This window comes from Lates calcarifer, linkage group LG10, assembly GCF_001640805.2.
Source record: "Lates calcarifer isolate ASB-BC8 linkage group LG10, TLL_Latcal_v3, whole genome shotgun sequence".
Classification (NCBI taxonomy): Eukaryota; Metazoa; Chordata; class Actinopteri; family Centropomidae; genus Lates; species Lates calcarifer.
The window spans coordinates 23,048,558-23,076,016 of NC_066842.1; the positions used below are offsets into that span (position 1 = coordinate 23,048,558).

Sequence of the window (27,459 nt, forward strand, 5' to 3'; positions counted from 1 at the left end):
ATATTTTAAGAATTCAATTCAGTAGATGTGTTGACATGTCAGAGCAGGAAAAGTACAGTTGTAATAACCAAAATGAAGGATGGCTGAGTTCTATTTAGCTGCCTCAGTTCCAGCGTCCTGGTATTGTGTTTGCTGCTACACTGTCATGGCTGACTGGGACACTCATATACTTATAATACTTATAATAAGTTAAAATGTGCTGTGAAAAATAAATATGCATTTAATACTTCAAATGGCTGGTAGTGCCTTTTTATTTAATAAATAAACCACATGGACAATGTGATGAAAGGCAGAATCAGAAAATATTTTATTACTCAAACATTTTTCCCTCAAAGTTCAGATAAAGCAATCATGTTTTAAAACACAATGCACAATAGAAAATCTGACCTACATATGAACTGGATAATTATAAACCGTGTTCAAACATTTGCACAAAATATTTCAAAAACACATTTTACTAAAGATGAAGCAACATGCATGCTGGAGTATCACTTAAACAGGCTCTACTGCAAGAAGTTAAGAGATAAAATAAACCCTATAAAAGTGGAGCTATTTGTCAAAAAAAAAAAAGAAAGAAAAAACAGCATTCTTTGGTATGATCTATAAAAAATTATGAAATTAGTGTTCAAGGCAATTTTCTCCTTTGTAACTGCTGAATAAATGTGTTTTATGTGGCCATGCCCATTGAAACAGTTGAAATTTAAATAAACATTCAGCTGAAGAGCTGAGGGCTGGTTGGTTGATTCCCGTGTTTCTGTGAAAAGGCATAGTCCAACAACATTCATATCACAATACAAAAGCACATTGTTGACTTTTTATTCTAAACAACAGACAGAAGTTGTTATACATACTGAATGTTCAGCATTTACCATTTTAAATAAACTTCCCATGTTCCTGTGCTGTGCCCTCCAGGGGCACAGATAGAGTTTCATCTGAAGGACCAGCTGTCCTCGTGTCTGTAAAACTCTGGGTCCTGCCCAGCAACTCACTCACAGTCAGAGACATGAATACACTGAACTCTCACTTATACATTTTTTTACAGCTGTCAACATTTAACAGTCCTGGCTTTAATGACTGTACATATTAATTACAAAAAGAGGCAGCTCCATCTCTCCTGGAGTGAGAACAAGTTCAGGATTAACATCTGCTCAGCTCAACATCATCAAGTAAAAAGAAATTGGCACTTTTTAAAAAAATGTTTAAATTGGTGTAAATTAAAGATACTATCAGACTGCAGACTCTTTTCAGTCTGCATTCTGATAGGAACACTATTTGGCACAGGAGGCCATTCCGCTCTCAGGTTAGCTCAGAGGTAGTGAAGCTGCACATCATCCAAAGGTGATTGGTTCAGCCCCAGGCACTGCTGAAGGGGTAACAAGAGGGTGACTGGTGCAGCTTCCAGCTGTGATCCTCAGCTGCTGAAGAGGGATTCCAGTTGCCAAGTGGCATCCCAGCACAGGGGCGAGATTCTCCAAGTCCAGATTTCCTGACCCAATATGTCCTTCTTGACACACAGCTAATGAGTCCTCACTCATTTCAAACCTTCTCCCTGAGGACACACTTGGAGTGCCCTGTGCAGTCATCAGTTGCCAAAAAGTTACTTGTTTTCTTGTTAAAGGAGGCATTGATTGTGTTTGGTGAATATATCATAATAAACAACAACAAAAAGGTTACAGTAAGTTGTGAGGAACCAAGGATTAAACTCTCTGTTCCTGTTAGCAGCCAAGACCTATTGTTATGGATATACTGTACCATTAACCTGAACCTGTGAATCATGGAGCTCGCTGGACTTCACTTGTTGTTTACAGGTAACATTGTAGTTGTCAAATCTAAAGTAGCTGACACGTTGACAAAGAACCACTTGAAAACACTGTTAGCTGTGGTGACTGTAAGACTAGAGCACTTCATTCTGGGTTCAGCAGAACCTCAGGGTCTCCAGCAGATCCACGTTTATGAGGATCAAGCCCTTGAATCAGGGGAACTGATTCAAACAAACAAAAAAAAAAAAACTGTGGTTCCATTTAGTTTTTCACCAGAACACACCAAAAAGGGGAACAAGAGTGTATTTCAATTGGGTGCTCAACCTCAAAAGTGGTACAAGATAACACACCAACACAGCAATGAATGCCTTGGTGGTGGTGTGCCACCTTTTTCTTTTTTTAAAAAAAAAGAAACCTTATTTATAACAGCTTAGCTGTGTCCTAAATCCACACTACAGTACACACTAATACTAAGCAGGTTTTCAGTCTCTAGTGTGTTCACACTGGAAAAGCGATAAAATAAAATACACTCAAAACAAGCAGCATGTAGATAAAAACACTGGATTTTTGAGTATGCTGCTGCTGATGGAAGCTATTGTCCCACAATGAAATGCATATAAGAAATAAGCTGTGAAAATTAAAATGAATCCAGGAACACACATTGTTTTGAATAAACATTTTGCTGTGAATCTAAACTGGCAGTGGTATTCTAAAGTTTGATCACCTTTGCATGCCACATGTATGGCATCTTTTTCTGTTAGTATGAAATGCTTTGGTGTAAGAATGTACACTGTCTTCTTATATACTAACTGCAAAAAAACATGCAATAAAAATATGAATATAGTGTACACCATATGCACTTAGTATATAGTATGGAATTGGGACACAGCTCTTTTAAGTGAACTAACAGCAGTGAGCCAAACCTGATCATGAGACACACAACTGCTTTCTTCAGTCATCGCGGTTTTTAAGCCGAGTAGTACGAGAAATTCTTTACGTCTAGATTCAGTTAAACGGAAAATAACACTGGTAGTTCTTTGTGCATTCAGAGATTTGGACACAATGTATATCCAAGGTATCCAGTCTGTCACAATGGGGTCATGGTTGGGCTGATGAAACAGGGTTTCACGGTTTAGAAATGCACTTGATGGGAGTCCACGAAGTGCTGTGCCTTTGGATTGTGAACCATCTAGAAGACTATAACTGCTCAGTCATTTAGCTGGAACTGTCTAGTGAAACATGGCTGATTATCTGTTTGTAGTGTTTCTTCTGAGGATGAAGCAGAGTTCCAGTTAGGTCTCTGAAATGAATTTACAAATCCCACCCCTCCTCTGGGCTTGTGTTTGTGTCTGTGGAGATCTGAGGGAGATGAAAGCTAATCTGATGACACAGACTGTTTCTTTTCCATCCTTGTCTCATCACTCTTATATGTTGTAAAAGAATCGCACGGGACAGGAGAGGTCTCTGCTTTCACACCAGCAGTCTTTGTACAGACCCATGCTACCTCGTGGCAGCCAGATGCGGGCTGTGTGTGTCTGTGTGTGCGTCCCTTTTAGCAGTGAGGCTGCTGCCCGCTAGCTTTAGCAGGAACATGAGGTACAACTGTGTCAGGAGTATGACAGTTCAAATCCAATGGTGTTTCTGCTGGTTAGTCCCCTGAGTCCTTATTGTCAGAGTGAGGAGTGTACTTCAGTCGAAATGTCCCTGTGAAACACAACAGAGAAATACAGTCGTTCTGCTGAAGCTTTGTAATGTCCGAATAGTACGAGCTGGAGCCAAAGACATGCTACAACAACAACAACAACAAAAATCTATTCACTTGTTTTTAGGAGGCGACTGTTTCAATTCCATTAAAGGTCTGCCATTGCTGCTGCAATACTGGTTTAAAAAAATAATTGTGTATTAGAATTAGTTTTAAACAGAGAGAAAATTCATTTTTTCATTTTGTATCTTATGTGTGAAGACTTTTGTTGATTAACTGTTGTACAAAAATCCCAACTTTAGCTGACACTGGGTGAGAGGCGGGGTACATCCTGGAGAGGCAGCCAGTCTACTGAATTCAATATTTCCAAGCTGAAAACGTTGGTGTCTATGCACAAATGTTTACTGATTATGTGGCTTTTCGAGTTTTTGGTCTTAATAATAATATAAAGATGTTTTTGTGTTGGAAACGTCTCTTTTAAACAAACAATGGTAGTTCAGTCAAACTGAATTATAGTATTACCACTGACTACCTTGCAGAAAACATTAGTAATAACTATCTGTTCAAAGCTCCCATGAGAAAGATCGCAAATAACAAGACACAGCATGCAAATAACAAAAGAGGTCTCTCTTGTTAAAAAAAAAAAAAAAAAAAAAAAAGAGAGAGAGAGAGAGAGATTTATTTATTTATCCTGGTTCCAGAAAGGTTAATTAAAGCTCCCTTCAATCATTCATTTATGAGGTCTGCACCTCTTTCATTATCAGGTGGCACCATCTTTACACCTCTTCTAAAGGGAGAGACACTTTGAAATTAATATGATCACAAAATGGAAACTGATTGTCGGATGAATGTAAGACAGATTATGATATGTGGGAGTAAAAAAGAAAAAGTGTAATTTTGTTTTGTAATTTGTTTTAAAGAAAGACTGAGCAAACAGAATTATTATTTGGCAAATGTAATCATTTGTTTTTTTAATGCATCTTTTACATGTACATTTAATTGATTAATTTATAATTGATAACCTATTGATTATAATTAAACAGTTAAAAAGACTCATACCCATTTATCCCTTCACTCACCTTGCTGTGCTGAATCCATGGGCGGCTGTTTGCAGTCCTCTGCTCTGTGTCCGTTAGCACCACAGTTATAACATGACAGGCTACCTGCTGCCCGTTTCTGGCTTCCATTTCCCATGATGCCGTGGGGCTGGTAGAAGCCAAAGCTCTGCTGCTGGTCGTGTGATACAGGGCTGTGGCGGTAGAGGGGTGGAGGCATCATCATTGGGTAGGAAAAGGGCGTGGCTCCGCTGCCAGCTGTGCTGGATGAGGCTAACAGGGGGCTGAGATGGAGCAAAGGACCCAGGGTGAAGAGGGAGGGGCCGGCAGAGAACGGCTGCAGGTAGCCAGCTGCGGCGTATCCAGGCAACGCCCCATAGGCGCCACAGTTCCCCCGACAACCGCAGGAGCTGCAAACACACACGGAGGGGGTATGACCTGAACTTTGATCCAGTGAGGAGGCAGAGGATGGGGAGGGGGAGGGACTGGAGGTAGGCTGAGGAGGGTAGTAAGTGTTGCCGGGTACTGCAGCCACAGGAACACTGGGAACAAAGCCACCTCCACTTCCACCGCTGGAGCTCCCAGACTGTGAGCCAGACTTTGTGGAGGAGCAGGAGGAAGAGAAAGAAGAGAGGGAGGAGGAGGAGGAGGAGGTAGGAGGGTAAGAGGATGAGAGGTGGAAGTGGAGGGGGGGTTGGGAGACGTGGTGGAGGCTGTTGGACGTGGAGGTCAGAGCAGAACTGGTTTCTACCATCAGACCCATAGCACCTCCTGCCAGGCCACGGCAAACCACAGAGTCCTGGAGCACAGTGGAGCCGTCCATGTTCAGTCCAGGGAACAGGTTTTCCAGTCTCACCCCCATCCCCACACTGAGCCCCGGACTAAAGCCTGCAGCAGCTGCAGGAAGACCTGAGCCCACCTGCTTAGTCCTGTCCTCTGTGCACAGTGGGGGAGGGCGGGGCTTGCGTGGCGAGGTCAGGATACGTGCTGGATTAGAGACCGGGGAAAGTAAGGTCTGGGGGTAGTTGGCCTGTGTGAGGTAGGGAGACTGCGGGAGACCAAAGGGGAGGTGGGTGGAGCAAGAGGGAGGCAGAGGAGGAGCTGGATCAGTTTGGACGGGTAGGACCTGGGCTGTGGGGCGACTTGACCCTGTGGGGCAGCTGGAGTTCAGGATGAGGAGGCAGGACCGGTCCTTCTCTGGCCCCCCTCCTACTGCATCTGGACCTGACACACCTGAAAGACAGATACAGAGTGATTTGGTGAAAGCTCATGTAAATGACTGTGCTGTGTATTTGTAAATATTCAGGGACTGAAAGCCAAATAGAAGAAGGTCTGAATGACCTGGTACAGTCACTCATAGGCAGAATAAACATGTTACATTTCAATAAAAAGTACATAATATCCAAACTGTTTCTTTATTGATATACAGTTTTTAATTTTCTATTAATCATTTTTAATACAATTTATTGTTGTTATTGTTATTGAACTTGTAAAGGACAAACTGCATGCACTTGTGTTTCAGTACTCTAATATAGAATCATATGTTGATTTTATGTGTGTTCCACTGTTGGTGGCAAGCTGATATATACATCCTCTGTTTATGAATATGTATAATATGGCTGCAGCTAGCAATTGTTTTCATAACTGATTAATCTGTTGATTATTTTTCAGTCAATTAATTGTATTGTCTATAAAGTGAAACCTCTTAACCCATAAGAACCCACAGTGACACAGGTATCAGCAACTCTTTCCTCCTAAAAGGAGAAATGGGTCTGGTCTTATGGGTTAAGGACTCACATCTGTCAGATAGTAACAGATTATACTGTGAATACAGAAGTGAGGAGGATCACAAAGGATTCTTCTTGCCCACATAAGGACATGTTGCTCGCTGAGAGATTGAAGATTGCACTAATCCTTCTGACTGAGGATTTTTAGGAGGCATGAGCACCTTCCTGACCATGGTGCTACTGTTGTAACTCCACACTTATTTGCCACAGCAGGAAGTCATAAGTCGTATCACTGGGGATTTGATGGTGGTCTTTACTCATTTTGAATCATTTGGTGTCAGAATGGGAGTAAACTGAGATAGTATGGAACATTAGGGAAAATACCAATGCCACTCTCAAGCTGTACTAATCATAAATAAGTTTATTACTTTATACTCATTCACTGTTAGAATACTTACGCCTGTGAATGTCTCTGCTCCTGTCAAATGTGGAGTCACAGCAGAGCGGTGTCCGAGGGGAGCAAGAAGAGCTGGAGTAGCCTGAGGATGAGCTGCTGTCTGTGGAGACGGGGTGATGGTGTGGCACAGCATCCACCTCCACTCGCAGCTCTCCTGAAATACAAAGACAGAACAATAAATACAGAGCAGGACAACTGATAATTTTGGCCTAGAAATAACAGAGCAAAAGACATTTCTTGTCAGGTGTTGTGCTGATAATGGTGTGTGTGTGTGTGTGTGTGTGTGTGTGTGTGTGTGTGTTCAGACACCGCAGGTATCCAACATTATAAGGTGGATGGGGGAAAAGAGAAAGGGGGAAAAGGTGTCGATGAATGAGGGGTGCACAGGGGAACAAAATAAAGAAATAAGAAACAGAAGAATACGGAGTGCGACAAAACAAAGAAACTAAAGAAAAGAAGAAGAAAAAAAAATGCCCACTGCTACCTTCAACAACTCCTGACAACACTGCTGCTATTACTTCCACCATCACCACCTTCACTAATAATGATTATAATAATAATAAAGTCAGGGAGGGTGGAGGCAGCACGTCCGTCCCTACTGCTGGCGGTGAAACAGGGATGGGGTGCTAACGAGCAGGCTGGCAGGGCCAGGTATGGACAATAGCAATCATACAGAACCATACTTTCGAACTGGGAGCAGCCCCTAGTTTTCTACTGCTGGACACTGAACATCTGCTCAGGAGTAGGTATGGGATTTAGTGTCTCAAATACACATTCTTTTTCACATCCAAATGCAAAACACCAAATCATCTAATTCTGCAGCATTTGGAAAAAGCCTGAGACAAACCAGCTCATAGTTACCTGCAGTGGAGGTTGGGTGTGTTGGGGGTCCCATGTGACTGGAAGGTGTTACCCTGGCGATGCCGCTGCAAGACCGCTTCTCCATCTTCATCTCCCTGCTGGGGACACACACACACTGGCAAATTACCACACAGTATATTATGAGAGATGTGTGCATGTAGTGACTCATCTCGTTTAGAGTACTTCATGTTTACTTGTAGAAGTAAATTATAGCATAAATATAAGAGGGAAATTTATTTTATAAGCTTGGCTTTTTAGAGTTTTTACAAGAATGCCCTTTAATGACCACCAGGGGGAGACACTGTCCACTCAACAAGCTCCACAGTATCTCACCTGCTCCTCTACAAACACATCTGCATGAAAAACCACTGCAGGAAATTTCCATTTTCTGTGTCTTGTTTAAGTGCGCGCACACACACACACACACGCATGCGCGCGCGCACACACACACACACATACACACACACACACACACACACACACACGTTGTCACCTGCCTAATGGAAACCTGTTGATACTGGGAATGGAAACATGATCAAGAGATAACAAATGTGCAGGTTCACATATGAGGAATTCAGGTGTGTGTGTGTGTGGCATGTGTGGGTGTTGTTTTGTAATTAAGAGAGATGGAGCATGAAGATGCATTTGCCTTCGCGTCTGTGTTTTTGTGTTTTTGCATGTTTCTGTTGGTTCTCCTCCTAAGTACATCTTATCTCTCAAACCCACCTACAGCTGGTTAACCATTGACACTGTGTGGACCATTACTGCTCTACATCTACCATGGAAATCAGCAGCTGATCAGTCAGCCTGTTAATCGTTAATAGGACAGAGCATCTGCTAACTTCACCATAGAAGGCAAAGGAGAACAAGCATTGATTTTGAAGTCACTTACATTACATATTTTTACATACAAGTTTTTAAGCTTATTCTACAGTTAAAACTTCACTCTGTATTTACAGTTATCTTCCTTAAATGTAAAAGCAACACCATCAGCTGCTTGTAAACACACTCAACTACCAAAATATGAGAATTAATTGATGGCCAAGTAATTATGCGAGCAGAGAACAGATTTTTAGGAGCAACTTCTGAGTGATTCTGTGCATCCTCAGTTCAGCTCTCATGATGTTCTCCAGATGTTATGGAAGATTCAGGGCACTTGAGAATGTGAGAGGATGTATGGTAATCCAGTCCTGGCAAGCATGCTTCAAAGGGACACATAGAGCAGGCTCTAGCAAGACGACGAGGGACACAAACTTTGAACACAGTGAGCAAAGGAAATCTTATAGTACACTTCTGAATTTGTCCCTGTGCACTCTCATGTATTTACATAATGATCGGTTTGCTCTAGCTTCATATTTGGCAGACAGACATGAGAATCGTTTCAGTCTCCTCACCCAACTCTCAGCAAGAGAGCAGTTAAGCATTCTTTCTAAAATGTTAAAGCAGTCCTGTAGGTTTGATTGTCCCTTACTTATTACCTCTTAATTGTCATGCAATGACTCATCAAAACAATGGTATGCTTTGTATAACCAATATTTGTATATTTTGTTAATTAACCTTTCAGTATAAAAGCAATTTCAGACAAAAAAAAATGGATTCATGAGTTTTGTAGCTTATTCTACTGACTTTTGTAGCTCCAGCTGGGTCTTGAGTTTCTTCTTTGCTCCTTGGGTCAAGTCGTACTTGTTTAAATCTTCCTCTGTCAGCGCTAAAAACTGAATTAGAACGTGTTGAAACAGGAAAAATGTAAGTATGTTCAATAGAAACCGATATACTGGTTAAACTCGAATGAGCTTTCGCAACATGACAACAGCTGGAAATACAGATTTAGCGGTTGATTAAGTACACTGTAAGATGCCTTGTATAAACAAATGACATGATAGCATCTGAAACTAACCAACCTCTTCCATGGTGAGCTGTTTGAAGACGGGGTAATACTTATGAAGCCGAAGCTTGCGGAGCCAGTCCAAGATGCCGTTCTGCTCTGGAGCATTGGGCTGAGACTGGGATGGGGGCTGGGTATGGGACTGGGAACGGGACTGGGCATGGGACTGGGAGAAGGACAGGGACTGGGAATGTGAGTGTGACGTCAGCTGGGAATGGGACAGGTGCAGGGATTGAGGCTGTGTACTGGACTGACTGCTGGCTTGTGCATGAAGGTGGTGTTGGGAGTGCTGCTGGGGTTGAGAGTACGAGTGCAACTGACTGTGCTGAGGATGTGGCTGGGAGGAGCTATCACCCCCACCTGTCATAGAGCCCTGGCTGGACAGGCATGGCACAGGGGGAGGGAGGGAGGATAGCTGGGGAGAGTGCTGGGGAGGGGGAATGGAGGGAGGAAGAGGAGGAGGAGGAAGAGGAGGAGGTAGGGAGGAGAGGTGAGGAGTGGAGCGAGTCAAGACAGAGTTGTGGGTGCTGACAACGGGCTGGACGCTGGCCACTCTATACACTGCCCTGAGAGAGGAGACACAATCAGTGGAGTCCCAAATGATGATGATGATGATGAATGATATAAAGGAACGCAGAGAGTAAATATTACCTGTTGGGTCCTCTGTATTGAACCATACAGCCAAGATCTGTGAGAAAAACAAAGGACGTTTATCAATTTCATTAGCATCATCACCAAAATAGTGAATGATTAGTATGAAAATTATGTGAATCATATGTAATGGCCCTAACAGTCCACAGATGTCAACCAAGTTCAACACCTAAGGGAGATTTTGGTTCATTCCTCCAGCTGAAAAAAGAGACGTGTAGAATCTGGGGGCACTAAAGCGTAACGATGGCAAACTCTACCATCATCCAGGATGTTCCAATCCAAATAACCACAAATATATCTGACATTTTTAACCAGATGGCAGCAACCCTTTAATCAGAATTAGTTTATTGATTGGTAGCTGATCTGATGCTACAGTGAAGTGATAACTGCTGTGAACTGTAATATTAATATTACTGCATAGTTGCAAAAGGGCAGATATGTCCAACTTGTGCAAAATGGAACAACAGACTCAAACTTTGTTGATTCATAAAATAAATATTTTTAGATGTGTGTGTGTGAATCATAAATTAATCATAAAAACACACCTGCAACGTTGTCTACTTTTTCTTCAGCAGCTAAAATGCTGCTCTGTTTTTCCTCTTCTCTTATTTTGTGTTCCAAGTTTATCTTTGGCGCATTTAGTGAAGAAGAGGCCCAAATATTTGTCCTAAACAGCTGGACAGTCATGGTTATTCTTAATCCTATATCATCAGCATCAGCATCACTATAGTCTATTTGACTATTTCTATCTCTCCCATTCAGTGACACCATGATGACCTGCAATAGATCTAAAATTAGTACTACTGGAGCAACAGTCGTCAGGTGTCAATTTTTTTCTCAACCCATTAATTACTTACTTTTACATATTATAGTAAATGACACTGGAGTGATGATGTTCTGTTTGGTGATGTGGACCGAGACTTTAAAGATTTCACTGCTTTAAAGTTTTAAATACATTCCTCTGACCTTCAATATGCAAGCTACATTTTCAGTTTCAGCATCAGTGTTTTTGTTACCACCAAACTTCTAGAAATGGAATTAACTGTTTTTTTCTGTGTTAATTAATTCAATGTAAAATAACAATAAAACAGAATTTCAAGCTTCAGAAATGGCTAACAAAGTTCAGCACACCATAAAGGCTTACTGACTGATGAAGAGGATCAGAAACCCCAGAAAAACTCCACTAACAATGTAAGGCATCTTTCCTTCATTCTCAAACTTCAGAAATATAACATGGCATCTTGCTTTGCACAGAAATAAAATAAAACTGTATCAGTGACCAACCTAATAAAAGTTCCCCAAAATTTATGCTTCATTTTGTTTCTATCTGACACAAGTGTCTGCTGTGTGTTTATTGAAATTAGTTCATTAACCATAAGCACCCAAGCAGTGACCCATGTGTTCAGTGCAATAAATGTGATATTACAGCCTCACATTCCGCTTATGAAGGATGTACTGTGATATATTGTGGTGGAGGGCAGACGTCTGTGTGTTTGGGTTCGCAAATTACAGCAGAGTTAGACACATTCATATTAGCCCTGCTTCCCTGGGGTCTCCTATGAGTCTGGCACACACAGAAACACACACATACACATACTCAAAGAGTATAAACAGATACAAAAAGTATAAGCACACACAGAGACACACCACAGCGCTGGCTAAAAATACTCTCCGGGATGAAGTCACACTCATAGAATCGAGCACACAAACACACACACACACACACACATACACCAACATGAGGTCACCACACTCTAGGCTTCCCAACACAAACATGCCACGCTGAATTCCCACACCAGACTAAAATAGACCCTGTTCGCTCCCTCCAACACCTCCAAAACACAAACTGAAAATCCTGCAAGTAGTCTCACCTCTCTCACCTCCTCATTACCACCAACCAGGATCCAGACACACTACCTTGTCCTTTCTATTACCTCTTTTTTGTCGCCCGTCTCTCTCATAACCAACATCAGACATGAAATCTTTTATCTTGCCCTGTCCCTCCTTGGCACCTTCTCTCCCTGCATCTAAGAATAGAGATCTCCTGTTTTATATCTCTGCTGCCCTCTATAAAGACTGGTTTCACAGACTCTGCTGCTTCACACTTACGACACTAGAAGTTCAAACCTATCAGATGATTTCTGCTTTGTGTCATCGCCTATTGCCTTTTTTTTTTTTATTTAAAGAAACAATCAAAAATAAAATTGAAATCCAAGAATCCAAGAAAGAGATCATTACTGACTATGAAAAAAACATAATGACTTACTGGAGCTGGAAGTGAGAGGACAGGTCGGGGCAACAGGAGCTGTGGGAGGGGAGGAGGGTAAGGGAGGGAAGGCGGAAGGGAGGGAGGAAGGACAATTGGGTGAGAGAGGCCTGGTGGAGGTGAAGAACAGCTGGGCGCTGTGGTGCTGAAGGACATGGCAGGGCAGCCCTGTCAGGCACCTGGGTGTAGGCAAAGAGAGAAGACAGCAGGGAGTCAGTCACAGAGAGGCCACAAAAAGCCAACTGGAATGAAAAACTACAGGAAGAGATGCTTTGACTTTGGATGAAAAGTCTCCACACTACAACTAGCTGCATCATGGAGATGCACTGAAAAATTAACTCTATGTATTACCTATCAACAACAGGCAAGGAAATTAGTTACCCCAACAATACTGTTTATGAGATAGAGATCCATTCATTGAATTATTCCAAAAACCAACTTTGCAAATAATTCATGTGAAAGGAAATACATTAGAGTACACTAGAGGGTGTGTCATATTACAACAAATAAAATGTTCATCAAAAACCCATACTTTCCTCATCTGTTACACATCACCATGAGAGAGAAACAACACTTTTCAACACAAAAAAAGAAACAGGTAGGGTTATGGGACTGACCTGGGGTCCAGCTCCATGGCCTGAGGGAGGAACTTCTCCACTCCTTCGTCAGGAAATGCTTGAGACAGCTTAGAGAGAAAAGTTCCATTCCACAAGTAAGACATATACATACATACATATATAAATTAAGCACATTGAGTTGTTACATTTCTATGCTGATGATACTGTGCTATACATTCCCATAAAACCTGACTGTTCAAACAGTTTTGACAGGTTATGTAAACAAACAGAATAAACAAACAGGTGCTTTTACTATTCTCTGAACCTGAGTGTAGCCTGAAATTATTTCTATGAGGAAAAGTGTGATTCTTTGGTCCTGACCTGGGACAGAAGCTCCGTCACCTCCTGGTGAGTTCGGACGACGGACAACACAAAACCATCTGACCAGCTCACCTGGGAAGCAGGGGATTGTGGAGAGGATGAAGACAGATGAGAAGGAGCAGAAGTATGAGGTGATGGAGGAGAGGCACAAGGAAAATAGGTTGAAATAGGAAAGGGTAAAAACATTCAGGAGATGAACAGAAAATCTGGAAAAGTCATCAGGGTCAATATACATGCGTCCAAGCATGTGCATGTACATGTATATGTGTGTACTGTGTACAATGTACTGACCTCAAACACATATTCACTGGTGTCTTCAGGCTTGTGTGTCACTCCTCTCAGCAGCACCCTCTCAATCACCACTGAAAGAAGAGCAGACTGTTTCACAGATGATTAACCACACTTCACAACTTTACACAGTCCAGTAAAGCTTGGCAAACTGCACTAAAACATTTGAGCATATTAGACAGTTGCTTTAACACATCGGTCATTTAGGATTAGCTGAAATAGCCTGGAGGAATTTAAACTTGGCCTAATATCAAAAGTAATAAATCATGTGAGGAAGAAACCAAAAGCTACAGGTGAACAGACTTGACTTTGCATGAGGGTCAAAGGTCACAGCCCACTGAAATACAGTACCATAAAGTTTTACCTGCTCCATATTACAAATGAATGTGGCACACAATATGCAAGAAGTTGGTGTGATTACTCCATGTTGATTACAGCTCCAGGTGCTGAAATTTGTTTCCTGAATTATGTTGCAATATAGTCCCTAACTACATGTATTTTAACTGCTAGTTGACAGCACAGTTAATGAATGGCTGTTGTCATTGTTGACTTAGCTAGCTTACTCCTTAGTACTCTGAAGAAGCACAGTAGCTTTTTGTTTAGTCCAGTTTAAGAAGTGCAAAGGTGCATTGTTTTACTTCACAGGGTACTTAATGGCCCTTCAAAAGCAATCTGGATAACTGAACAGCAGGTCAGTAGGTTAGGGATAGTACAAGATGGCTCTTAATCAACAACAGTTTTTAATCTGTCATTTATTTTCATGCAAAAATGCTGAAAACTCAATTGTTCAAGCTTCTGAAGACCTGCTGCTTTTCTATGTTTTATAACACAGTAAAATGATATATGTAAAGTGAACATCTTTTAAGGTCTTATAAATAAATAATTGCATCATCTTGAGCGCTGGTAAATTGTGTGCAAATTTGCCATCCCTAGATCCATGTGTAGATCCACGCTGCTACAATTTATCCCCTAAATATTTCTCTTTGTATTAGGTCATGTGGGCCAAGTTGTAAATCAATAAACAGGGACATATTTAATTCTAATATGATTTTTGCATCAATATAATGATGCACTTTGTCAGGTCTGGATTAACCAAAGACAGAGAAATCTAGTTAAACAATCCAATAGCAATTTCTCAATTAATTTTAATAACATATACTGTGATGTCATGATTCATATCACGAACTCAGTTTTTAAGTAAACTAAAATGTTTAATCATTTAGATCACTTGTTAATTAAATAATATACTTGTTACCTCCAATAATTGCCTTTATTGCCCCTCATATTTTTGTTATCAGCTTGTCAGTCACTTTGCAACACTTTGCATTGCACTAGCCTGTACAAAATGTGCTACACAAATAAAGTTGGATTGATTGATTGGCAATGATATGATATGAGTATATCTCAAAATATAACCCAAAAATACATAGTGCATACTCTTAATATCCTCCTTCCACTTTCTTTCAGTAGCCTCAACTACTATTTACACCTTTGTATTTTGCTGCTAATTCATCACCACTTTTGCTGGACCTCTAGCTGCATATTCATATGCCAATGAGCCAAATTCAAATCTGTGAGATCTTAGTGTGAGAGCTGCTTGTCTTGTCTTGTCCATTCATCTATGGCAATTTGAACCATTTGATACTCCTTGACTATTAATAACTTGGAGATCTCTGGCTCTGTACACTCATGGTCCACAACTATGAGTGACTAAATTGAATACAGTTGCTTCTGCACAACTCATTCATAATGCTGCTCTCCACCTGGGTCCAGCTTCCCCAAAAATCTGCTTACTGTCCAGTGCCACCTGTACACTACCCCTCCACCCCACCCATCTTTCTCTTTCCTTGATACCTTTGGTAAAATTCTCATTTCACATTGCTTGTAAGTTGACTTCTCCGTCTGCCTCAGGTGGAAAGGCAGGTTAGGGCTGCTCCATTGCTATTAGATCCATGTCATTAGATAGAAAGTGAAATGTGGGGATGCTAAATAGAGGGGTGTGTGCTTGAGCAAGAAGACCCCCAGGTATTGATTTAGACATATTAGACTCCACAAGTCTCTATTTGAAACCTCATCAGGCATGCAGGGACAAGCAGCAGGGGAGGGGAGGACATGAAGAGGAGGAGGATAAAGAATAAAGAGAGGATAAAGGAGGAAAGAGAGAGAGGAGTTACTCTCTCTCTCTCTCTCTCACACACACACACACACACACACACACCCCTCACCACCTTGTTGTGGGCCTGTTGAACAGCAGCTGTGGAGGGCACAAAATGCCACCTGCCATTCACACACATGCAGACACATAGAGAACTGCCCTCACACATAAGTCTAATAGTGTATGTACATGACATGCTGATGACATGGTCAAGAGAAGAGTTTTAGTTATCTTTCAAAGAGATAATACGCTGATAAAAATCTGTCATGTTGCCTCTGTAACTGTTTTACTTTACAATTTACACGTGTGCTCTATAAAACATGTTGTAAAATTTACACGAGGTGTGGCTCATTCTGCCAGAAGAGGCAAACACTGTAAACACACACAGGGAAAATAGGGCATGGCATATAAAATTTAACTGTCTACTGTGTCTAATATGTGTGTATGCTTCTCTGCATTCATCTTTTATGTCTTTCTACATACTGAATACCTTTGATGTGTATGTATATTTTACATGGGTGACAGCCACGCGCCGTGACCATGAGGTAGTGAGAAAGTTGAGTATTGTGTTACAGAGGCATCGGAGCCAAGGTGTGTGTGTGTATGTGTGTATATATATATATATATATATATATATATATATATATATATATATATATATGTATGTGTGTGTGTGTGTGTGTGTGTATATATATATATAGAGAGAGAGAGAGAGTACTCAAATGTTGAGACAGATCCTAAAATTGTATCACAATAGCGATAACTGATTAGGTTTGGAAAAGGTCTGGCGATACCTGAAACCACATGCATCCTTAGGAGACATACAACACTGCAGCTGACACATGCATGCACATCACACACACACACACCTCTGCCTTAGGCCAGCATTCTTTAAGCTTAGTTATAGTGTTCAGATGTGCCAGCATGCCACATCTTGTTCATATGGGCTTAACTGAGTTGTACAACAAGACACATACTTCATGCTGATATGCAAAGGTGGAGGGTTGTGGTGAAGTAAGTAAGAAAGACAGAGAGATCCTGAGATAAAGAAAAGTAAAAAGTAGCAGAACACAACACCACAGAAGAGAATATTTCCATAACCATTCCTGAAGCCTTCATGTCTTGTAAATAATGCAGGATGCAACAATATAGCTGACATACAAAATCAGCAACCTCTGTACTGACTGCACTAGTAGCTCACCTTTTCCTGCTTTCCCCTGCTGGATCTTTGTTGGTGCTGCTGTATCAAGGCCCTGCCCAGCAGGTAAAGAAAGAGGCAGATGAGGAGGAGGTGGTGGAGGAGGAGGTGGCAGGGGAGAAGGAGGGGGGTCTGGGAGAGGAGGAGTGAGGTCCTGGCTGATGGCTTGGTCGCCTCGTCCCATGGTGACCCCTGAGCCCGGCCCCGAGACTGTGCTGGCCTCTCTGGTCTGGCTCTGAAGTTACAGGGGTGAGAGATCATTTAGCAGGAGAGGGGTTAGCACCACAGAGCAAAGGTCAGGGATAACTAGATGCAGTACCTACTCAGCCTTAAGTAGAGCTTGTTTGTGCACTGAAGCATGTGTGGTATGAATGTAACACTGACCTCCAGGTGCAACTTTGAGGTAGAATTATTCAATGGAAACTGTGCACTTGTGTCATGTTTATCATTTAATGTGAAATATATATCATTCTATATCCCACGGAACAACAAAATATAGGCAGATTACATTAAAAAAGCCTTTTTTAGGTCCTTGTGTCATATTAATCATACAAAGTGAAATTTGTCTTTGCATACAGATGAGTCAACTGCAGAAAAGCAAATAGTGAATTGTGCTTCTGCAGAAACAGTGCCACACTGTTGTCCCCCTCTTCTCAACCAGTTGCCTTCACAGTCCGGCGTGGGCACAAAAACACACACAAGGCCACATTCAACAACTAACTAGATGCCATGCAATGCTTAAGCTCTGTGCTGTCACTGCTTCAACAAATCTGAGGACTAAGCAACGTTCTCTCTAGGGCTGGCACAGAGCTAAAACAAAGTGAGGAGAAAGATCTGGCGGCGCAGAGCAAACCAATATTTAACCAGGCCCGTCGACTGAGAGGGCGCTCTTATTTATAGCAACGCCCTCGAGGAGCAATTTTAGGGAGAAAGAGTTGACATCAGTTGACATCAGTTGACATCACACATTTAGTCCTGAAGCTGCCTATTACTGTTGGACAAACTGCTGCTTCAGCTGAAATTGGGATTAATGTGATTTGATCAAGACCACCTCAGGAACCTCCTGAACCTTTCAAACCCTGGTTAAGGAACTGCAACTTACAAACTAGAATCATTCCCTATCCCTGTGCATCTTCTTACATTTTACTTTTACTTCAGTTAGTAATTCTTCTACATTTTCCTGAGTGCCTTTCAAGAATCCACAGAGAATAGGAAATATATTATTTCTTTTAATCAGGAGGTTCTCTGTTTTTCTCTGAGTTTCTCTTTGAGTCTAAGAGATTACCACCAAAACCTGACTTTTATCTCTGTCAGAAAGATAAAGGATTTCCTGCCACCAAACTCAGTCACAGCTGCACTGGAATTATCTTGAGATCACACTGTATCATCTACATGTGGGATTAAGTAAAATATACCATGGAACAGCAAAATATAAGCAGGTAACAATGTCAAAAGCCTTTTTTGTTTTAGGGTGGATTTTTCCTTCAATGTATTTGTATGCAACTTCAACTGATTAAAGCTGCTCTAATCAATATTTCAATAGGAACACTGGATCAAATGATTATGTATGATGTGAAAGGAGCTGCCCATAGTGACAAACTCACAGAGAAACCGTTTTCTCTGCAGTTTGTTTGCAACCTTACTGGTCTGGTTCACTCTCACTGCTCTCATCAAAGTCATTTCCAGCCACAGGCAGCGAAAAAGCTCTAAAAAAACCCTTTGTACTCTGCATGTCCAGCAACAAACGGCAGACACAAAAAATTATCAATGGGCTGAGCATAGTGTAGCATTTAGCAGGTAAAGAGACAGATTTATTTCCTTTGTAGAAGGTAGAGATCAAAACAGAGCCAAAGAGAAAGAGAAGATTGGACTTACATTCGTCAAATGTCCAGAAACACAACTCCATATGAAATCTCATTTTGATATGTGTCTGAGACATATAAATAGGGAACTGTTAGCCTATTGATGTTGGTCATATCATCTTTAGAAGGCAGTAATATGCCACTGCTGCATTTATAGCTCATGGTGCTGCCCTCAAGAGGCCAAAAACATCCCTCAAACAACAACAATTAAATAATTAGAACAGATTTTTTAAACCATCTATTCTTTGTGCATGATTAATAAATGTTTTACTGAAAGCAGAACTTTAACATGTGGCAATCCTGTACCACAAACTGTCAGGCTCTGACACAAACAACACAGTTCATAAATCCCTTAAGCCCACAAGATTATGAAATATTACCCCAACCCAAAGCCAGTATTGTAAACACTTTGTCACTATAATACTCTGTTTATAAGTTTAATTACACATTATCCTTGACATGTAAACAAGGCAAGGAAATTCAGAGCCATTGGACTGATTTGAGCCACATAATTCTGTTTGTCATGGAGATCCAACCACATAAGTTCATCCTCAGTGATCTAAATATAAAATTTAAGTCAATAAGGATAAAGCTCAATTTATCATTTACTGTAACTTACCATGTAATGTTCTCTGTATAAACACTATACTTACTGTAATACATTGTTGTGTCATACAGTTTATAGCATTAAGAATTCAGAGTGTGCAGCTGTCTCCTCCTTCTTCAAAGGAAAAACCCGATATGTGCCATTGCATAGAATAATACACACACACACACACACACACACACACACACACACACAGCATGAGGCAGTAGATCTGAAAACAATTAAGTGTGCTACTGCCACATCCGCATGTTACTCGCCCAACCTGCCAACTCTCTGCTCTGTCTGCAGACTGTATGTGAGGGGAAGGAGACTCTGACTCTGTAACACTGTCGGTGCATGGAGTAAAAAAAGCACTCATGAAGGAGAACAACGTGAAGGAGAAACAGAAAAACAAGAGGTGTGGAAAAGAAATAATGACACGTTTTGGACAGCATGTGAACGTCCCTGCTTGTAGCAGCAGTGCCGTAAAAACAACTTCAAACTATAAAACCCCGACTGTGTGCTGACAGCAACTCCTCCTCCGTCTCCTACAAAGTCAGCTTAACTCTCCTCTTAATTCTGACACTGGCATTGTTTTTTACAGGTATATAAAGCACTCATATAATAGGGTCATTACTACAGGCCCAACAGATGTGGCCAACGTACTGTATGTACTGGTCATAACTCTGTACTTCTGTTGCTAGATCCCACTGGAGAAAACCAAATTCAACAATTTTTCCTCTGGAGTGACTCGGCATCCAGCTGCTTTGTGTTAAAATAAGCTTATGCAAGTTGACTTAAAATCCTGGAGGAAAAACTGGCTGCAGTGACGAGTGCAGCACTAAAATCTTATGTGCTGTGGCAGACAGTAACGAAGCACAACTGCACTTAAATACAATTTTAAGGGATCTGGACTTAAATGAGTATTTACACATCTTTATGTATATACTCAACTACAGTTAAGATAAAGTTTTCTACTTTTTATTCCACCATGTTTACCTTACAGCTATAGTTACTGTTAAAGAAAAAGATGTAGATTGCTTGAAAGAAGATACAACACAAATACAAAGTAAAATTCATCAACAATTAACACTTTCTCCATCCAGTGCACTTACGGCTTTAACTGTTACAGCCTTGTTCTGGTATGACCAGTAGCATATGGTGGCTAATGTTAGCTAATGTTCAAAACCCTTAGATAGATATTGCTGTTCTTTACTTGTGTATGTTGTGTTGTGTGTGCACAATGCTCTATCATGTCACAGATAGTATTTCATTGTTGTGACTGGAGTGAAACAAGAATTAAATGCACAAGGAGACACGTTTGTTGTTTCCTGCTTGTGGTATCCCACTTAATCTCAGTCAGATTGCCTAATGGCAACCTTTAAAGCTCAAGAGAATCACACAGGAAATGAAGGGGGATTCAGTGTGCCATTATCCTGTAGCTGCCACTTGTGGCCACAGTGACGGCTGCTTTGGTGGATTTACTTAGTTAAAGCTACATTAATTGATTTTAACGGCTCTTGGGGCAGTAGAACAAGTTGTAAATACAACACTGAATTATGAACTTAAAAATCTGTTGTTGAAAATGTATTAGTGAACATTGCCGAATCACACAGACACTGAGAAATGTTAGCATTCCTTTATAGCTGTGTTTCTGAACACCTGACTCAGTCCAGTATTTTCTCTCCCTCTAGCTCTTTTTTCACCAACCCCTACGAGACATATCTGGCTCTTAAGCCACTAAATGCTCCACTATGCTCCCCAGCTAGATGCCTATTTTGTCTGTGTGCCATTTGGTGCTGGACAGGTAGCATTAAAATAGATTTATCAAGAGTCCTCGCTTTGAAGTAGCTGCCTAATGTGTCTAATGAGAGCTGTGAGAGTGAGCCAAAACCCTAAAGTTGCAGGCCATAAAACCAAAACAGTGTGCTGAAAGACACACTCTGTAGATCTGAGAGACTGCAGATGGATAATAGTTTTTGTTGGGTTAATCACTTCAAGTGATCCCTTTCACATTACTCATAGTCAATTGATATTTTGTACATATAAAAATATTGATAAGTGCAGCTTTAAGAGAAGGTTTTGAGTGATGGCTACTGCTAGACCAGGAGTCAAGGTTTTCCTCCTAGCACTGCAGCTAGCATGAACCTTCAGCTATTGTGTCAAATATACCTACAGTAGGTGACAGTTGGCCAAGCTAAAAGCTGCTCCACTGTATATCATAATGGATATGACTCCTCTGGTTTACAATGAAACCCTGTCATTCCCTTCAGAGAGCACTGAGGGAAGGAAAGAGAACTAGAGAGAGAGAGAGAGAGAGGAGAGAGAGAGAGTAAGAGCATTTATAACTTCCCGGGGATTCACTGGAGACACACACACATAAGCACGCACTCACAGACACACATACACACACCACAGAGGGTTGATTTCAGCATAGAGAAATGTGCTGACCTGCACTAAGCAGGAGCCAAGGGCAACAAAACACTAAATACAAACGCTCCTCTCTGAGCTGGGTACTTTCCCTTCACTGCTCACACATGTTTCAACAGTGTGCCTGTCTGCTTCTGTGTGAACACTGAAGTGTTTGTGTGTCTATGTCTTTGTGGAAGACGGGGACAAAATAACCAATGTTTTGCTTGATTCATTTTGTTTTTCCATCTCTCTTTATCTCACACTGATAAATAGTTTCTCTCTCTCAGATTTCTATCATGCCTGATTCATGTCTACATAATCCAGTTTCTGCAGGATGATCCCAGATGTTACTGTTAGAGAGGGTTAATGGACTACTCATTTCCCTGCATCGTTGGGAAATCCCCTCCTCTCCCTCCTCCTGTGATCCCCACCTTTTATTACAACATATTCAGACAGAGGGACCGCATATGGTTGTAAACAACTGTCTTTTTCTTCCTGCCTTCTTTTATCATCAGTATTTGGATGTTTTTTGGTTGACCACTGATGTTGTTATTATATTGTTGGTATTGTTGGTGTTTGTTTTACAAGAAGAGTACATTTCTTTACATTTCAAAACATATATCAAATGGCAGGCCAGTTTGGTTCCAAAAAGGTTGATGGTTCAAATTCCACATTCACCTTTACTAGCTCAGGATTAGCCATTAGACTTTAGCCATAAAAAAGGTGGAGAGCCAAAAAATGTATTCCAAATACGGGAATTCTGAACATCTGGGAAAAGGAAACTGACAGCACACGTCATTATCTGTTTGTATTCCCAAATGTTCTTAAACAGCTATTCATGCACTCAGTTGTGCTGCACAGAAATACACATACACAAATACAGCTCACAACATGTGAGGGTTAATGAATGTTGTTTTATGTATGACAATGGTGCTGGACTGCACTACACTGCTTCTGTTACACATTAGCATAGATGTATCTGATGTAGTTTGTGTCCAAACAAAATCCTTCTTTGGCTCTTCTCTTAATTTTCTTGATGGTTAAGTAATAATATGTTAATCATGTGTCTTATGTTTGGCTTGTGTTCATCATTTGCTTTTATTTATTGATATACAACAGCTGTTCGGTTTGGATGCAATTTCATTAAAGCTTTTATATTCACAACTCAAAACACCTGCTGTGCGTTGGCTCCAGCAATGAGAACACCAAAAGTGTTACAGACAGAGAAAGAACTTAGTAGTTTGCAAATGAGTTTTTTTTAATTATTTGGAAGACCTGTCCTGATGCTAGCTAGCACTCTTCTTTCCACCTTTTGCTGGCACATTGCTATGATTCTTGGTAATTATAGAGTCAAACAAGCATAATGGTGTACTGTGTAGCAATGTGCTTCCTTCAGCCATGCTAGAGGAGCCCGAGATGCATAGAGGATATGAAAGCACTGCTCCGTAGCTCCACTAAACAGGATACCTAATCCATTATCCACTCAACTAATATGGAACCAAATGATACACAATGGCGTAAGAGTTGTACCACAGCTCCAACTTACTGTTCACGTTCTTCACGTGACCTCTGTTTCAAATTTGATTTGTGTTTTAAGATTGTATTTTGTGTTTTAATTTGTAGACTACATAGCTATAATGAAGTGTTTCCATGTTTCGTGCTGTTTATCTACTTTTAGTTAAATTAATCTGTGTACACTTATACACATTCACATTCATTATTAAATGGAAATTAAGATCAGATTTTTTTTAATGCTGTTATAATCCCAATTGCAACAGCAGCTTTTAGATATACACAAGTAGAATTTCAAGCTATAATTTCAAATAATTTAAATTTAAGAAAGCTTCCAGTTTGTGGCAGCATCTTATGTATGTAGTGAACAACAGATGAACCCAAAAATGGTGGTCCATTCCTTCCAAAGAAAGCTACACACTACAGCATACACTGCAAAAAGTTTCTCTCTCTTTTGCATTCACTTGCTAGCAGAATCCACACTGAAGACATTAACTACCTTTTAGCTGGTTAGCCTGACTTAAACTACCAAACATTAACAAAATGGGATAAAACTACCAGAACCACAGATGACATTGAAATCCTTTCTACCGCTACATAAATGTTTGAGTTATAACTGAAGTCTTCTCCGCTGTTGGAAAGTAACAGTAACAAAGCTGACAAACACTGACTAAGTTGCTACTTACCTTGTGCCAACAGGTGCAGTGTGTGTGGCAGGGTTGGCAGGCAGACAGAGGCAGGTACGCAGCACTGGCGTCAGGCAGAGGAGCAGGCAGCGGGGGAGGCCAGAGGGAGGGAAACAGTCTGATGGTGATAGTGGTGATGTGGCTGAGTGTAACAGGCAGCAGCTCTATCCCCGCAAGGCCCTACTGCCTGAACCTCTCCTGTTCCTCCGCTGCTAACCTAGAACAACCAACAGGTGTAGTATGAAGCCAAAGAGTACAAATGTGACCCTCTGTAACACACCTGGTAAAGATGTGGCAATATTTGTTTTGAATTTTTCAATCAAGCGTGATTAAAAGACCTTTTGCTGCCTTGCGCCAATTCTTGTTTTACTGTAAAGCGTGAAATCATATATTAAGTGTAAAAAGTATTAATGATTAATAAATCAATTCAGTATTGCTCAACTTTTTGCACAAACCTTTACTGGCTATGACTCAGTCATTTCAGATATGTTGTAGTGATTATGTCTTGTGATGAATCAAAATAAGCATGGTAAAAACTGAGGCCTTTAAGCTCATTTTCTTGCTAGAAGAGTAAATTTATCACATAATCTATAAAGATGATGGATTTACTAGAAGTCATTATGTCTTTTTGTCAAGTCAACTAACAAGATCTTTAATCTGACCTCAGCTGTGGTCGACATCCCAACCTCCTGTTCACTGCAAGCCTGTCATTTACTTTTTCACCACTAAATAACACATGATTGAGGTCTGTTGTGTTGGCAGGCAGCCTGTCATTGACTATGTTTCACCTGTAATTTTAACATCTAAGTAACATGTGAATGTGCTGCACTCATTTGTGATACATTTCCTGAGCTGGTTTCAGAAAACCCTAAAATTTTCTTTGTAAATTCACCTGCCATAACGACACTTTCTCTTCCTCTGAGCAGGTGAAAACCTCACCTGTGGCCCCAGGCACTGGTGGATGGGCGGAGATGGTGATAACTCAGAGAGCTCACTTCACTGGATGGTAACACCCAGTGCTCTAAATTTACAGGTCACCTTGTCAGAGGGATGAGAATTCATAGCAAAGCGACAGCCTGCAGCATGTTTAGTGTGTCATCTGCCTAATCAGCTCTTTTCAATAGGACTTTAACTTCTATTTTGTTTATACCATTCACACACCAGTAAAACTATACAGGACCCTTTCTGGTGCTGCTTTCACTTCCTCTAAAAGAGCACCCACATACAACCACACTGAAAGTCTCTTCCTCTATGTTGGACTTTTTCCACCTGACACAGTCTGCTTCCATATACTGCACATGCAAAGGGTTTATTATTGAACAATTGTGTTGATAACTAACTAACAGGAGTTAAGTGCTAGAGTTGAAGGCAACTTGGTTTCTTGAAGACATTGATGAAACATAATTTGCCTATGTTTAAACAGAAGTTCTGTATCAGAGTATGTAAATGTTGAGAAAGTTGCATTTTTGCTGCAGAAATAAACTCCTAAAGTACAGTATGTATTTGAACATGTTTTGCCAATAGTTTCTTGACCTATTCCCCTATCTGCGCAAAAGTTGGCAAATTATTTAATCTTACATTTTGTGCTGTGTTTTACAGCACCATCTGCCACTGAGATTTTTCAACTTGTTTCCAAATATTTTATACACTTCAGTAGTACCAATTAAATGGTTTCCAAAAAGAATTACTTCCCTTACTAGCAGATTTGTCCACTTGTAATGACAAGTGTTCATGACTGAATAGAACTTACAGCTGGTACTCCTGCTCCTTACTCCTAGTAAGTATAAGGATGTTCTATATGAGCTTTCTTGTGGCTCTGCACTCTGTCCATCCCTCTCACCTGTAGGATGTCCTGGATCTGGCTGAGCTGCTGCCTCAGTACCTGCTTCTGGTGGAAGCTGAAGGCCGGGTGATTAGAGGCCATGGTGAACAGCAACAGAAACTGTTCCTCTGTCCTCCCGTCGTTCAGCGCCAGTCCATAGTTATTGATCACCGTGTCTATGTGAGTCAATGTCCGGTACAGGACCCCCGCCGCCTCCCGGTTGTCTGAGCCAAGCAGGGCGAGGGACACCAACAGCTTGCTGCGTACCACCTCGTCGGTGATGTTGGTGAGGCCCGACAAATCGGCGGGGTTGTTGGCTTTGATCTCCGCATCCCGGAGGGAGTGGTAGTCCTTGCGGGCCAAGTCCTCTAGACAGGAGCCGAGGAAGCGGAGCTCGATGGGGACGCAGAGGTCCAGCAGCCCGCACAGGAACTCAGCTCTCTGGGCTGAGGTGAGGGAGGAGAACCAGCGGTACACCCCCTCCCTCTGGACACAGCTCCGGCTCTCCACCATCCTCATACATCCACTCAAACGGTACCTGAACTGTTATTGGTTCGACAACAACTGAATTTAGATTGTCAGACTTTCAACTTGGGAGTAAACTTGACAACAAAGGGGGCGCGTGTGTATGTGTACGTGCGTAATTGCGCAGGCGCGCGCGAGCAGCGCTATTCTCAATTGGCCATAAAGTCAGAGCTTATTTATCAATTTTGATTTAAGTCAGTGACTGAGGCTGATTCTCACTTCAACACTCTTAATGCTAGTTTCCTCACACGGCGACAACATGAAAGAAGAGAAATGAAAAAAGCAACAGTCGTTTCCTTTGTTGGCGGACCAGCAGCGACAGAGCAGCAGGCCCTTACGAACCATAATCTCTCCAAAGTCGCCTCTGGTTTGTGTTGAGCACGCAGTACGGCAGTCAGGAGTCCCTCCGCCGGTCGGTCCGCAGCCCCCGTGGAGGCACAGAAACTGTTCTTGCAGAATGTTAGAGAAGATGAAAACACACCGCTCCATTCAAGGAGACTCTCACTCATAGAGAGACTTTTTGATCGGAGCCGCCCCGCTCTGCTGTCCCGCACTGCACAACAATCCCTTCCTGTAGAGTTGCTCCTCCGTCCTCATGGTTTCCCAAAACTTGTGCGAGGAACCGTCAGCAGGAGCCGAGCCACCAAGTCTCAACCGCTAGCGAGACTGTGCTAAGGTTTTAGTTTAAAAACAAAGCTAGTGTGGCCTAAAGCTGCTGCTGCCGTTGGAAATAACATTATAACATTTTCGAGACATTACCTCATCAGATACCACTGTTACTGATACCACGCTAATACCAGGGGGGGTTGCTCAATGTCCATAAATTAACTTAGTGCAAAATGTAGCATTACGCTCCTCGCATTCTGCCATGAGACTTGAAGTCGAGAAAAAACAGCTGTGTTTAACATTATCCCAACTCTGGCAGCAAAACCAGCCCCCTATAAAGAAAAGTCTGCTCTGATTGGCTGCGAGTCCTATCTATAATCACTACCTTTCTCGTGATTGGCCTAAAGGGATATCCGCTACTCTGCTATTCCACATCTTTTTCTCATGCGCTCATCCATATCCCAGCTTAGTTACTGGAGCTTTAAAGTGCCAGATACACGTTGAA

General features: G+C 41.4%; 1 protein-coding gene across 1 annotated transcript; it reads right to left on the reverse strand.

Annotated features, from left to right (window-relative positions):
- Window positions 1–283: 283 nt before the first annotated feature.
- Window positions 284–27,333, reverse strand: zcchc14 (zinc finger, CCHC domain containing 14). Its single transcript, XM_018703552.2, is given in 15 exon segments — window positions 284–3,464; window positions 4,542–5,750; window positions 6,703–6,855; window positions 7,563–7,657; window positions 9,189–9,277; window positions 9,464–10,013; window positions 10,099–10,135; window positions 12,365–12,543; window positions 12,982–13,049; window positions 13,303–13,374; window positions 13,594–13,664; window positions 16,947–17,176; window positions 24,002–24,068; window positions 24,071–24,218; window positions 25,842–27,333. Coding segments are annotated over 15 exon segments (3,519 nt in total). The 5' UTR covers window positions 26,337–27,333; the 3' UTR covers window positions 284–3,408.
- Window positions 27,334–27,459: the final 126 nt, after the last annotated feature.